Raw genomic sequence first — 15,000 nt, forward strand, 5'->3', positions numbered from 1 at the left:
AGAGGGAGAGTGAGGGAGCAGAGAGAGTGAGGGAGCAGAGAGAGAGAGAGTGAGAGAGAGAGGGACGCAGTGCGGGAGCGAGGGGAGTCAAAAGCCAGGGTTGAGTACTCAATCTGCGGGAATAAAGGAGTGCGTTACCTGGACGATGGGAGAGGGCAACGGGACAACGCACGTCACCAGAGGAGAGCAGAGAGGGCAAAGTAGAAATTGAAAGATGAGATGGTGGAGACACTAGTAGAGGTAAGGTTCAGGGTTTACGGCTCTGAAGGCCTCACAGAGAGACACTGATTGACCTGTGACGGTCAAGCACAGCCTTCACCTGTGTATTGTACATGTAACCCCTCTGATTGGCTGAATGGGGCTTTCAATGCCTGTATTTTTCTTCAATTGGATGTTATTTTCTAGAAGACTGTAAAAGGAGAAATCATTGATGTGGTCAGGTCGTTACTTTGAAGATAACAATGCACATTCTGCCCCCCCCTCTCGCCCCCTCTCTCTCTCCCCCCTCTCTCTGTCTCTTCCCCTCTCTCTCTCCCCCTCTCTCTCCCCCTCTTTCTCTGTCTCTTCCCCTCTCTCTCTCCCCCTCTCTCTCTGTCTCTTCCCCTCTCTCTCTCCCCCTCTCTCACAGTCTCGTCCCCTCTCTCTCTCCCCCTCTCTCTCTGTCTCTTCCCCTCTCTCTCTTCCCCTCTCTCTCTCTGTCTCTTCCCCTCTCTCTCTCCCCTTCTCTCTCTGTCTCTTCCACTCTCTCTCTCCGTCTCTCTTCCCCTCTCTCTCTGTCTCTTCCCCTCTCTCTCTTCCCCTCTCTCTCTCCCTCTCTCACTCTCTCTTCCCCTCTCTCTCTGTCTTTTCCCCTCTCTCTCTCCCTCTCTCACTGTCTCTTCCCCTCTCTCTCTTCCCCTCGCTCTCTCCCCCTCTCCCCCTCTCTCTCTTCCCCTCGCTCTCTCCCCCTCTCTCTTCCCCTCTCCCCCTCTCTCTCCCCCTCTCTCTCTGTCTCTCCCCCTCTCTCTCTCCCGTTCTCTCTCTCCCCCCTCTCTCTGTCTCTTCCCCTCTCTCGCTCTAACCCGTGTGTATGTTTTCTCCCCTCCAGGTGGTCTACCCTATGAGTTTAAGGTGGTGATAGCAGGGAACCATGAGCTGACCTTCGATAAGGACTTTATGGCTGAGCTGGTCAAGCAGGATTACTACCGTTTTCCCTCCGTGTCCAAACTGAAGCCCGAGGACTTTGATGACGTCCAGGACCTCCTCACTAACTGTGTGTACCTCCAGGACTCTGACGTCACCGTCAAAGGCTTCCGGATATATGGGACGCCATGGTAAGGAGGAATGGGAGTTTGCACACAATCCCCACCACCTGAACGTGTGTGTGTGTGTGTGTGTGTGTGTGTGTGTGTGTGTGTGTGTGTGTGTGTGTGTGTGTGCGCGCGCGTGCGTGTGCGCGTGCGTGTGCGTGCGTGTGTGTGCGTGCGTGCGTGTGTGTGTGTGCGTGCGTGCGTGTGTGTGTGCGTGCGTGTGTGTGCGTGCGCGCGTGTGTGTGTGTGTGTGTGCATTGGTCCAGCGTTGTCCCGGTTTGGGAGTCCCATAGGGCGGCACACAATTGGTCCAGCGCCGTCCCGGTTTGGGAGTCCCATAGGGCGGAACACAATTGGTCCAGCGTTGTCCGGGTTTGGGAGTCCCATAGGGCGGAACACAATTGGTCCAGCTTTGTCCCGGTTTGGGAGTCCCATAGGGCGGAACACAATTGGTCCAGTGCCGCCCGGGTTTGGCCGGTGTAGGCCGTCATTGTCAATAAGAATTTGTCCTTAACTGACTTGCCTAGTTAAATAAAGGTTACATATCTATATTTATTTCTGTAATTGTCTAGTTGTAAACGGTAAGCCTCCAACAGACTTTATATGACTTGTCTTGGTCCCGTGTTTTAACACACTGTTCCACCACTACAACTCCTCCAGAGTTTACACCAGGTTATCTTCCCTCATTCTCCTCTGTCCCCTCCTTATAGAGTTTACACTAGGTTATCTCCCCTCATTCTCCTCCCTATAGAGTTTACACCAGGTTATCTTCCCTCATTCTCCTCTGTCCCCTCCCTATAGAGTTTACACCAGGTTATCTTCCCTCATTCTCCTCTGTCCCCTCCCTATAGAGTTTACACCAGGTTATCTTCCCTCATTCTACTCTGTCCCCTCCCTATAGAGTTTACACCAGGTTATCTTCCCTCATTCTCATCTGTCCCCTCCCTATAGAGTTTACACCAGGTTATCTTCCCTCATTCTCCTCTGTCCCCTCCCTATAGAGTTTACACCAGGTTATCTTCCCTCATTCTCCTTTGTCCCCTCCCTATAGAGTTTACACCAGGTTATCTTCCCTCATTCTCCTCTGTCCCCTCCCTATAGAGTTTACACCAGGTTATCTTCCCTCATTCTCCTCTGTCCTCTCCCTATAGAGTTTACACCAGGTTATCTTCCCTCATTCTCCTCCCTATAGAGCTTACACCAGGTTATCTTCCCTCATTCTCCTCTGTCCCCTCCCTATAGAGACACAGGCTTTGTACTCTGGCAGCTCACAGAAAGGCTCCACTGACACGCTGGCTGCTCATCCCAACACACACTACTCCTTTATGGGGTTCCTCAGGCTTAGATTACACCTGTGTTTTGACATGGAGGTTAAGTGATACATGTGGTACTGGAACACTGTGTCAATAGACAGTAGTCAGGAGTGTGTGTGTGTGTGTGTGTGTGTGTGTGTGTGTGTGTGTGTGTGTGTGTGTGTGTGTGTGTGTGTGTGTGTGTGCGCGTGCGTGCGTGCGCATTCGCATGTTGGGGGGGGGGACAATGTGTACACGAGAGATAGGTTGCACACAGTGACAGTGTGTCAATAGATGTGTGTGTCCATGTGTGTGTCCATGTGTGTGTCCATGTGTGTGTCCATGTGTGTGTCTGGGTACTGGATGGAATGGAATGAAACACATTCCTGCGGCCTAGCGGCTCCCCTCTCTCCTCTATTCAGGGACTTTCTCTCTGATCTTTAAATAGGTAACCAGGTCACACCTCCGTCCTGTCGCGGGGCTATAATTAGCTGTTTAGCGGCTAGGCTAGGGAAGCAGTGGGTGCCAGAGGAGAGACGGATACGGCATTCCAGACATCACAGAAACAGCAGCAGGCCAGACAGGGAGGAAACAGAGGGGGAGAGAACCAAGGGCCCGAACAGAGTCAATATATCTTGATGTCTTCTCTCACCTGCTCTCTCTTCCTCTTCTCTCTCTCTCCATCTCTTTTTCTCTCTTTCTCTCTCTCCATCTCTTTTTCTCTCTTTCTCTCTCTCTCTCCATCTCTTCCTCTTTCTCTCTCTCCATCTCTTTTTCTCTCTTTCTCTCTCTCTCCATCTCGTTCTCTCTCTTCTCTCTCTCAGTTTCTCTCTCTCTCTCTCGTTCTCTCTCTTTCTCTCTCTCAGTTTCTCTCTTTCTCTTTCTCAGTGCATGCTGGGAGTGTTTTGTAGTTGAGAGGCTGGGTGAATGGCTCTGTCCTAACTTATTGTCTTGATTCTATCCTTGGTAAAAAACTAAATCTTTAAAGTTAGATGCTGGAGGGTTAATACACTTTTATTTTAACAGTACATATTGTTTTTTAAAGTTAGGTAGGAAGAGGACAGAGTTTAGTTTCCCGGGGCTTGGAAGGTGTGGTGTGTGCGATGGCAGCCTAGACGCTGTTGTTACGGCATGGATTCAGGTGTGTTCCTGAGAATGGAGTTAAGGTGGAGGAGGTTCTGCTCGCAGTCGGCGAACAGGTAGGAGCTGAATTCATACATTCCACATCTAGAATGAACAAAGCTGTGGTTGTGTTTATGAAACGAGTGAATTAGGTGGGTATGCTGATTGCTAGTGGAATATTTGTAAGGGAGTTGGAAGGGTGTTTTGAGTGTGGGGATTTGGGGCATAAGAGCTTTGCGTGCCACATAAAGGCCATAGACAAGGTGAGGATACAATTGCCAGTGGGGGAAATCGAGGTCAACATGCAAGGGGCCATGAGACGCAGGCAGCAGAGGGTGGTGTGGATGAGGCTGGGCCTAGTCATGCTATAGAGGGTGGTGTAGATGAGGCTGGGCCTAGTCATGCTGTAGAGGGTGGTGTAGATGAGGCTGGGCCTAGTCATGCTATAGAGGGTGGTGTGGATGAGGCTGGGCCTAGTCATGCTGTAGAGGGTGGTGTAGATGAGGCTGGGCCTAGTCATGCTATAGAGGGTGGTGTAGATGAGGCTGGGTCTAGTCATGCTATAGAGGGTGGTGTAGATGAGGCTGGGCCTAGTCATGCTATAGAGGGTGGTGTGGATGAGGCTGGGCCTAGTCATGCTATAGAGGGTGGTGTAGATGAGGCTGGGCCTAGTCATGCTATAGAGGGTGGTGTAGATGAGGCTGGGTCTAGTCATGCTATAGAGGGTGGTGTAGATGAGGCTGGGCCTAGTCATACTATAGAGGGTGGTGTAGATGAGGCTGGGTCTAGTCATGCTGTAGAGGGTGGTGTAGATGAGGCTGGGCCTAGTCATGCTATAGAGGGTGGTGTAGATGAGGCTGGGTCTAGTCATGCTATAGAGGGTGGTGTGGATGAGGCTGGGTCTAGTCATGCTATAGAGGGTGGTGTAGATGAGGCTGGGTCTAGTCATGCTATAGAGGCCCAGACATATTGTGTACCGGGATGCTCAATCACAGACTTTGTTCTTGTTCTTAATCAGGGACATGTTGGACTTGTCGAGAGGTTCTAATGTGAACTTTGGACTTTGGACTGGCTTTGATAGATTGGACCATGAGTATCTGTTGAATGTGATGTTTGGGTTTGGGGAAAGGTTTTTTGGCCTGTGTGAATATGTTGTATGCTTGGGCGTCATGTCAAGTTGGGAGGGGGGCTCAGCAGGCCAGTCTGCGTGAGACGGGGCTTCAGACAAGGATGCCCTCTATCGGGTCAGTTATATACACTAGCCATTGAGCCTTTTTTGAGCCTGCTACGCAGGTGACTGTAAGGAATGTGCTGGACAGGGATGGGTGTGTTGACAGGCATAGCAGTGTCAGCGTATGCAGATTACGTAACTGTGATGGGCAGGATATGCAGGCACTAGAGACTAGTCTGAAGTTGTACGAGGGAGCTTCGTCAGCTAAGGTGAACTGGGGCAAGTGCAAAGCTCTGTTATGTTGGGCATGGAGGGATAAGGCCCCTCTTCTGCTTCCAGGAGGTTTGCAGTGGGGTTGTGAAGGGCTTACAATTTTGGTGGTGTACCTGGGCTCGGAGAGGTGGGTCAGGAAGAACTTGGAGGGGCTGTCACAGGCAGTGGTGTCAAGACTGGCCAGGTGGAGGTGGCTCCTGTCCCAAGTGTTAAAGGTGGGGGATAACAAACCCTTTACTATAATTTAATGGGATGGTCTCTGCGCGCCTTAGGGTGGAATTTGAGTTCTATAAAATTATAAAATGTGAGGAGATATTTCAGGAGATATGGTGTGTCGGGGGGCTGTCTGTACAGCTGGGGAAGATGGGTTGGATATACGGTTGTAGAAGTGGTGAGATTTTTGGTTATTGTGATGTGTGGTGTTGTTTTGTATCGTGGAGCAAGGTGAGTATGAGGTACAGGGGATATTGTTTTTTTGTCTTAATAAGGGGGAGTGGTGGAGAGGGGTTTAATGAAATGAGAATGTATCATTAAATGAAGACAAAAGGTCTCTCTCTCTCTCTCTTGTTCTTTCTCTCTGTTTTCTCTCTCTCTGGCTCTCTCCAACATTCTCTCACTCTCATTCTCTCTTTCTCTCTCCTTCTCGCTCTTCCTCTTTCTTTCTCTCTCTCTCTCTTGTTCTTTCTCTCTGTTTTCTCTCTCTCTGGCTCTCCCACGTTCTTTCACTCTCTCGTTCTCTCTTTCTCTGTCCTTCTCGCTCTTCCTCTTTCTTTCTCTCTCTTCCTCTTTCTCTCTCTCTGGCTCTCTCCCACGTTCTCTCACTCTCTCGTTCTCTCTTTCTCTGTCCTTCTTGCTCTTCCTCTTTCTTTCTCTCTCTCTCTTCCTCTTTCTCTCTCTCTGGCTCTCTCCCACATTCTCTCACTCTCTCGTTCTCTCTTTCTCTGTCCTTCTCGCTCTTCATCTTTCTTTCTCTCTCTCTTCCTCTTTCTCTCTCTCTGGCTCTCTCCCACGTTCTCTCACTCTCTCGTTCTCTCTTTCTCTGTCCTTCTCGCTCTTCCTCTTTCTTTCTCTCGCTCTCTTCCTCTTTCTCTCTCTCTTCCTCTTTCTCTCTCTCTCTCGGTTTTCTTCTCTCAGTCTCTGGCTCTTTCCCATGTTTCCTCACTATTTCCCTCTCTCAATATTTCTTCCCTCCTTTCTTTACCTCTTTCTTTTCCCCATCTGTCTCTTTCCTTCTCTCTTTCTCCATCTCTGTTACGAGAGAAAGCCACTCCCCCTCCTTCCCTGGTGTGTGTTTACTGTGAGGGCTGCTAAGTGTCTGTTGTGACAGCTTGGGGTCATGCGAGAGGCAGAGGGGACAGCTTGCCAACCCCCCTACACCACCTCTCTTGCCCCCCTCTAACCAGTGTCCATGTGGCCTGAGGTCTGGCGTGCAGCAGTCCGGGATGCCCAGCCTGTCTGTCCAGTGTGAGGTCTCACTTAGCTCCACATTGACCCCAACACTACACCACGTGGGTGACCTGGTAAAGGGGACAGCTAAGAGCGTTGCTCAGACAAGTGGGTTTCAACCTTCTGAGTCCAGCATAGAATGGCACCCTTGTATTCCTAATTTAAGTTCAGGGGCTAAGGTTAAGGTTTGGGATGGGGTTATAATAATAATAATGGCTATGGCCTAGACCAACAGTACACTACACCCCAACCTAACAGTACACTACAACCCAACCTAACAGTACACTACACCCCCTACTACTGCTACTACTACTACTACTGCTGCTGCTATGGAGAACATAAATATTTTGTTAGCTAGTGTTTAATGCTCTCCTCTATCTCTATGTTGACTGGTGTTTTATTCCCTCCATCTCTATGTTGACTGGTGTTTAATACCCTCCTCCATCTCTATGTTGACTGGTGTTTAATACCCTCCATCTCTATGTTGACTGGTGTTTAATACTCTCCTCTATCTCTATGTTGACTGGTGTTTAATACCCTCCTCTATCTCTATGTTGACTGGTGTTTAATGCTCTCCTCTATCTCTATGTTGACTGGTGTTTAATGCTCTCCTCTATCTCTATGTTGACTGGTGTGTAATACCCTCCTCCATCTCTATGTTGACTGGTGTTTAATACCCTCCCTCTCTATGTTGACTGGTGTTTAATACCCTCCTCCATCTCTATGTTGACTGGTGTTTAATGCTCTCCTCTATCTCTATGTTGACTGGTGTTTAATGCTCTCCTCTATCTCTATGTTGACTGGTGTTTAATACCCTCCTCCATCTCTATGTTGACTGGTGTTTAATACCCTCCATCTCTATGTTGACTGGTGTTTAATACCCTCCTCCATCTCTATGTTGACTGGTGTTTAATACCCTCCATCTCTATGTTGACTGGTGTTTAATACCCTCCATCTCTATGTTGACTGGTGTTTAATACTCTCCATCTCTATGTTGACTGGTGTTTAATACCCTCCTCCATCTCTATGTTGACTGGTGTTTAATACCCTCCATATCTATGTTGACTGGTGTTTAATACCCTCCTCCATCTCTATGTTGACTGGTGTTTAATACCCTCCTCCATCTCTATGTTGACTGGTGTTTAATACCCTCCTCCATCTCTATGTTGACTGGTGTTTAATACCCTCCTCCATCTCTATGTTGACTGGTGTTTAATACCCTCCTCCATCTCTATGTTGACTGGTGTTTAATACCCTCCTCCATCTCTGTGTTGACTGGTGTTTAATACCCTCCTCCATCTCCATGTTGACTGGTGTTTAATACCCTCCTCCATCTCTATGTTGACTGGTGTTTAATACCCTCCTCCATCTCTATGTTGACTGGTGTTTAATACCCTCCTCCATCTCTATGTTGACTGGTGTTTAATACCCTCCTCCATCTCTATGTTGACTGGTGTTTAATACCCTCCATCGCTATGTTGACTGGTGTTTAATACCCTCCTCCATCTCTATGTTGACTGGTGTTTAATACCCTCCCCCATCTCTATGTTGACTGGTGTTTAATACCTTCCTCCATCTCTATGTTGACTGGTGTTTAATACCCTCCATCTCTATGTTGACTGGTGTTTAATACCCTCCTCCATCTCTATGTTGACTGGTGTTTAATACCCTCCTCCATCTCTATGTTGACTGGTGTTTAATACCCTCCTCCATCTCTATGTTGACTGGTGTTTAATACCGTCCTCCATCTCTATGTTGACTGGTGTTTAATACCCTCCTCCATCTCTATGTTGACTGGTGTTTAATACCCTCCTCCATCTCTATGTTGACTGGTGTTTAATACCCTCCTCCATCTCTATGTTGACTGGTGTTTAATACCCTCCATCTATGTTGACTGGTGTTTAATACCCTCCATCTCTATGTTGACTGGTGTTTAATACCCTCCTCCATCTCTATGTTGACTGGTGTTTAATACCCTCCTCCCTCTCTATGTTGACTGGTGTTTAATACCCTCCTCCATCTCTATGTTGACTGGTGTTTAATACCCTCCTCCCTCTCTATGTTGACTGGTGTTTTATACTCTCCTCCATCTCTATGTTGACTGGTGTTTAATACCCTCCTCCATCTCTATGTTGACTGGTGTTTTATACTCTCCTCAATCTCTATGTTGACTGGTGTTTTATACTCTCCTCCATCTCTATGTTGACTAGTGTTTTATACCCTCCTCCATCTCTATGTTGACTGGTGTTTAATACCCTCCTCCATCTCTATGTTGACTGGCGTTTAATACCCTCCTCCATCTCTATGTTGACTGGTGTTTAATACCCTCCTCCATCTCTATGTTGACTGGTGTTTAATACCCTCCTCCATCTCTATGTTGACTGGTGTTTAATACCCTCCTCCATCTCTATGTTGACTGGTGTTTAATACCTTCCTCCATCTCTATGTTGACTGGTGTTTAATACCCTCCTCCATCTCTATGTTGACTGGTGTTTAATACCCTCCTCCATCTCTGTGTTGACTGGTGTTTAATACCCTCCTCCATCTCTGTGTTGACTGGTGTTTAATACCCTCCTCCATCTTTATGTTGACTGGTGTTTAATACCCTCCTCCATCTCTATGTTGACTGGTGCTTAATACTCTCCTCCATCTCTATGTTGACTGGTGTTTAATACCCTCCTCCATCTCTGTGTTGACTGGTGTTTAATACCCTCCTCCATCTCTATGTTGACTGGTGTTTAATACTCTCCATCTCTATGTTGACTGGTGTTTAATACCCTCCTCCATCTCTATGTTGACTGGTGTTTAATACTCTCCTCCATCTCTATGTTGACTGGTGTTTAATACCCTCCATCTCTAAGTTGACTGGTGTTTAATACCCTCCATCTCTATGTTGACTGGTGTTTAATACTCTCCTCCATCTCTATGTTGACTGGTGTTTAATACCCTCCTCAATCTCTATGTTGACTGGTGTTTAATACCCTCCATCTCTATGTTGACTGGTGTTTAATACCCTCCCCCATCTCTATGTTGACGTGTGTTTTATACCCTCCTCCATCTCTATGTTGACTGGTGTTTAATACCCTCCATCTCTATGTTGACTGGTGTTTAATACTCTCCTCCATCTCTATGTTGACTGGTGTTTAATACCCTCCTCCATCTCTATGTTGACTGGTGTTTAATACCCTCCATCTCTATGTTGACTGGTGTTTAATACCCTCCTCCATCTCTATGTTGACTGGTGTTTAATACCCTCCTCCATCTCTATGTTGACTGGTGTTTAATACCCTCCTCCATCTCTATGTTGACTGGTGTTTAATACCCTCCATCTCTATGTTGACTGGTGTTTAATACCCTCCATCTCTATGTTGACTGGTGTTTAATACCTTCCTCCATCTCTATGTTGACTGGTGTTTAATAGCCTCCTCCATCTCTATGTTGACTGGTGTTTAATACCCTCCATCTCTATGTTGACTGGTGTTTAATACCCTCCTCCATCTCTATGTTGACCAGCCAGACTATGAGAGAAAACGTTACGCCATGACGGAGAACAGGCTCCATACTAACAGATGCTTAGCAGAGCTGATACCTAAACCAGCTGCCCCCTGTGACCCAACTACACACACACACACACACACACACACACACACACACACACACACACACACACACACACACACACACACACACACACACACACAGTCTCATAGGGGACAGTTCAATCAATCAATCATAGTTATTTATAAAGCCCCTTTTACATCAGCAGTTGTCACAAAGTGCTTCTACAGAAACCCCCTAGAAAGGCTGGAACCAGGGAAGAAACCTAGAGAGGAGCCAGTCCTCTTCTGGCTGTGCCGGGTGGAGATTATAAGAGTACGTGGCCATTAAGGCCAGATCGTTCTTCAATATGTTCAAACGTTCATAGATGACCAGCAGGGTCAAATAATAATCACAGTGGTTGTATAGTGTGCAACAGGAGTAAATGTCAGTTGGCTTTTCATAGCCGAGCATTCAGAGGTTGAGATAGAAGGTGAGGAAGTGAGAGGAAGAGAAAGGGAGGGAGAGGAAACAGCAGGTCTGGGACAAGGGAGCAAGACTGGTGAACAGGTCAGGGTTCCCTCACCGCAGGCAGCACAGCAGAAACTGGATCAGCAGCACGACCGGTGAACAGGTCAGGGTTCCCTCACTGCAGGCAGCACAGCAGAAACTGGATCAGCAGCACGACCGGTGAACAGGTCAGGGTTCCCTCACAGCAGGCAGCACAGCAGAAACTGGATCAGCAGCACGACCAGGTGGGCTGGGGACAATCATCAGGCCAGGTAGTCTTGAGGCATGGTCTTAGAGCTCAGGTCCTCCGGGAGGGGAGAGAGAGATGGGAGAATTAGAGGGAGCATACCTAAGATCACACAGGACAAGACAGGAGAATTACATCAGACAGGACAGACTGACCCTAGCCCCACGGTACATAGACTATTGCGGCATAGATACTGGAGACTGAGACAGGGGTGGTCGGGGGACACTGTGGCCCCGTCTGATGACACTCCCGGACAGAGCCAACCAGGCAGGATATAACCTCACCCCTGTGCAGACCCCTCACCCCAGCAGAGACAGAGCTGAGGGGTGTCTGCTACTGTTAAGGCTGCTGAAGGCAGTGCTCTGCCTCTTGGCTTGAAAGCAACACCCCACTGGGCACAGACATCAATTCAACATCTATTCCACATTGGTTCAACGTCATTTCATTGAAATTATGTGGAAACCATGTTGATTCAACCAGTGTGTGCCCAGTGGGACATCTCTAGATGGGTAACGCTGCACAGTCTTCCACATGAGTAGTGATGATGCTTACTGCTCATCCTTAGACAAAGACAAGGCCCTTCTATGGTCCTTTTTCAGTCAAATGTCTTGGCCTCTGTTTTTCTGAGACATATAGATTTTTCCTGCTTCCATATTCATGGCTCTGGGTGTCTTTGTATTTGGTAAATGGCAGCGGCTGCATAATGCAGCACGTAGACTAGTGTCAGGTGTGACGTGATGTTACGGTGCTTCGGGAACGTTCTGGAAAGGTGGACATTGATCTCAGTGGAAAACACACACATCCTTGCTTAGGAGCATACAAACACTCACACACACACACACACACACACACACACACACACACACACACACACACACACACACACACACACACACACACACACACACACACACAGAGTAGTGTGGTGGGAGGCATGGTAGACAGACTACAGATATTGATATGTGTGGAGTCCTGCTGGTTTCTCTGACTCTGATAAGATATACTGACGGATTGAGACCAGAGACGGGAGTTAAGATACAGCCTTTTAACACACGCGTGCGTGCGTGCGTGCGTGCGTTTGTGTGTGTTTTGGGGTCAGCCCTCTATAGGGATTACTCCATTGTGTGGAGTCCCCTGGTCTGTGGTGAATCTCCTACTCCAAATATTACCCTCCCCAGTATGGCCTCCCCCTTCTCTCCTCAATACGGCCTCCCCCTTCTTCTCTCCTTCCCAGTATGGTCTCCTCCCCCTTCTCTCCTCCTCAGTATGGCCTCCCCCTTCTTCTCTCTTCAGTATGGCCTCCCCCTTCTTCTCTCCTCCTCAGTGTGGTCTCCCCCTTCTTCTCTCCTCCTCAGTATGGCCTCCCCCTTCTCTCCTCCTCAGTATGGTCTCCCCCTTCTTCTCTCCTCAGTATGGTCTCCCCCTTCTTCTCTCCTCCTCAGTATGGCCTCCTTCTTCTCTCCTCCTCAGTATGGCCTCCCCTTCTTCTCTCTTCAGTATGGTCTCCTCCCCCTTCTTCTCTCCTCCCCAGTGTGGCCTCCCCCTTCTTCTCTCCTCCCCAGTATGGCCTCCCCCTTCTTCTCTCCTCCTCAGTATGGCCTCCCCCTTCTCTCCTCCTCAGTATGGTCTCCCCCTTCTCTCCTCCTCAGTATGGTCTCCCCCTTCTCTCCTCCTCAGTATGGTCTCCCCCTTCTCTCCTCCTCAGTATGGTCTCCCCCTTCTCTCCTCCTCAGTATGGCCTCCCCCTTCTCTCCTCCTCAGTATGGTCTCCCCCTTCTCTCCTCCTCAGTATGGTCTCCCCCTTCTCTCCTCCTCAGTATGGTCTCCCCCTTCTCTCCTCCTGAGTATGGTCTCCCACTTCTCTCCTCCTCAGTATGGCCTCTTTCTTCTCTCCTCCCCAGTATGGTCTCCCCCTTCTCTCCTCCTCAGTATGGCCTCCCCCTTCTCTCCTCCTCAGTATGGCCTCCCCCTTCTTCTCTCCTCCCCAGTGTGGCCTCCCCCTTCTCTCCTCCTGTGTTCTCAACTGTTTGGCTGTACAGCTCCTGTTAAACTTTGGTTAATGGTTATGTATTTTAAGAGTGGCAATCAAGGCTTGTTTGTATCTTCTGTTGCTGTTGTCTTTGAGTTAGTCAACTCACTGGCTGTTAAATACCGCAGTCACAGAGCAGCACTCAGTGTCCTACCGTAGGGAAACCTGCTATCTTCTGTTGTTGTTGTCCTGAGAGTTAAATACCACAGTCACAGAGCAGCACTCAGTGTCCTACCGTAGGGAAACCTGCTATCTTCTGTTGTTGTTGTCCTGAGAGTTAGTCAACGCCCTGGCTGTTAAATACCACAGTCACAGAGCAGCACTCAGTGTCCTACCGTAGGGAAACCTGCTATCTTATGTTGTTGTTGTCCTGAGAGTTAAATACCACAGTCACAGAGCAGCACTCAGTGTCCTACCGTAGGGAAACCTGCTATCTTCTGTTGTTGTTGTCCTGAGAGTTAGTCAACGCCCTGGCTGTTAAATACCACAGTCACAGAGCAGCACTCAGTGTCCTACCGTAGGGAAACCTGCTATCTTCTGTTGTTGTTGTCCTGAGAGTTAAATACCGCAGTCACAGAGCAGCACTCAGTGTCCTACCGTAGGGAAACCTGCTATCTTCTGTTGTTGTTGTCCCGAGAGTTAGTCAACACCCTGGCTGTTAAATACCACAGTCACAGAGCAGCACTCAGTGTCCTACCGTAGGGAAACCTGCTATCTTCTGTTGTTGTTGTCCTGAGAGTTAAATACCACAGTCACAGAGCAGCACTCAGTGTCCTACCATAGGGAAACCTGCTATCTTCTGTTGTTGTTGTCCTGAGAGTTAAATACCACAGTCACAGAGCAGCATTCAGTGTCCTACCGTAGGGAAACCTGCTCTCTTCTGTTGTTGTTGTCCTGAGAGTTAAATACCACAGTCACAGAGCAGCACTCAGTGTCCTACCGTAGGGAAACCTGCTATCTTCTGTTGTTGTTGTCCTGAGAGTTAGTCAACGCCCTGGCTGTTAAATACCACAGTCACAGAGCAGCACTCAGTGTCCTACCGTAGGGAAACCTGCTATCTTATGTTGTTGTTGTCCTGAGAGTTAAATACCACAGTCACAGAGCAGCACTCAGTGTCCTACCGTAGGGAAACCTGCTATCTTCTGTTGTTGTTGTCCTGAGAGTTAGTCAACGCCCTGGCTGTTAAATACCACAGTCACAGAGCAGCACTCAGTGTCCTACCGTAGGGAAACCTGCTATCTTCTGTTGTTGTTGTCCTGAGAGTTAAATACCGCAGTCACAGAGCAGCACTCAGTGTCCTACCGTAGGGAAACCTGCTATCTTCTGTTGTTGTTGTCCCGAGAGTTAGTCAACACCCTGGCTGTTAAATACCACAGTCACAGAGCAGCACTCAGTGTCCTACCGTAGGGAAACCTGCTATCTTCTGTTGTTGTTGTCCTGAGAGTTAAATACCACAGTCACAGAGCAGCACTCAGTGTCCTACCATAGGGAAACCTGCTATCTTCTGTTGTTGTTGTCCTGAGAGTTAAATACCACAGTCACAGAGCAGCATTCAGTGTCCTACCGTAGGGAAACCTGCTCTCTTCTGTTGTTGTTGTCCTGAGAGTTAAATACCACAGTCACAGAGCAGCACTCAGTGTCCTACCATAGGGAAACCTGCTATCTTCTGTTGTTGTTGTCCTGAGAGTTAAATACCACAGTCACAGAGCAGCACTCAGTGTCCTACCGTAGGGAAACCTGCTATCTTCTGTTGTTGTTGTCCTGAGAGTTAAATACCACAGTCACAGAGCAGCACTCAGTGTCCTCCCGTAGGGAAACCTGCAAATGACAAAATCTGCATTTGAGACCTGCATTTAGTCCTTTATTCATTTTCCTCTGGAAAGGTCAGAGTCTCCACCCGCGTGTGCCTGGGAGTGAGTGCTCCTGTGTGTGTGTGCTCGTGCGTGTGTTTGTGTGTGTGTGTTTGTGCCTGTGAGTGAGTGTGTGTGTGTGTGCCTGTGAGTGAGTGAGTGTGTGTGAGTGAGTGAGTGAGTGAGTGAGTGAGTGAGTGAGTGAGTGTGTGTGTTTGTGTACGCTTTCGCTGC

At 48.5% G+C, this 15,000-nt stretch overlaps 1 protein-coding gene across 1 annotated transcript in view; it reads left to right on the forward strand.

Annotated features, from left to right (window-relative positions):
- LOC139385005 (metallophosphoesterase MPPED2) overlaps positions 1–15,000 on the forward strand; it is a 126,748-nt gene that overhangs the window by 50,170 nt on the left and 61,578 nt on the right. Inside the window, exon 4 of the mRNA XM_071129973.1 lies at positions 1,088–1,313. Within this exon, the coding sequence (XP_070986074.1) occupies positions 1,088–1,313 (226 nt within the window). The remainder of the gene's footprint in view (positions 1–1,087; positions 1,314–15,000) is intronic.

Source organism: Oncorhynchus clarkii, chromosome 26 (genome assembly GCF_045791955.1).
Source record: "Oncorhynchus clarkii lewisi isolate Uvic-CL-2024 chromosome 26, UVic_Ocla_1.0, whole genome shotgun sequence".
Taxonomy (NCBI): domain Eukaryota; kingdom Metazoa; phylum Chordata; class Actinopteri; order Salmoniformes; family Salmonidae; genus Oncorhynchus; species Oncorhynchus clarkii.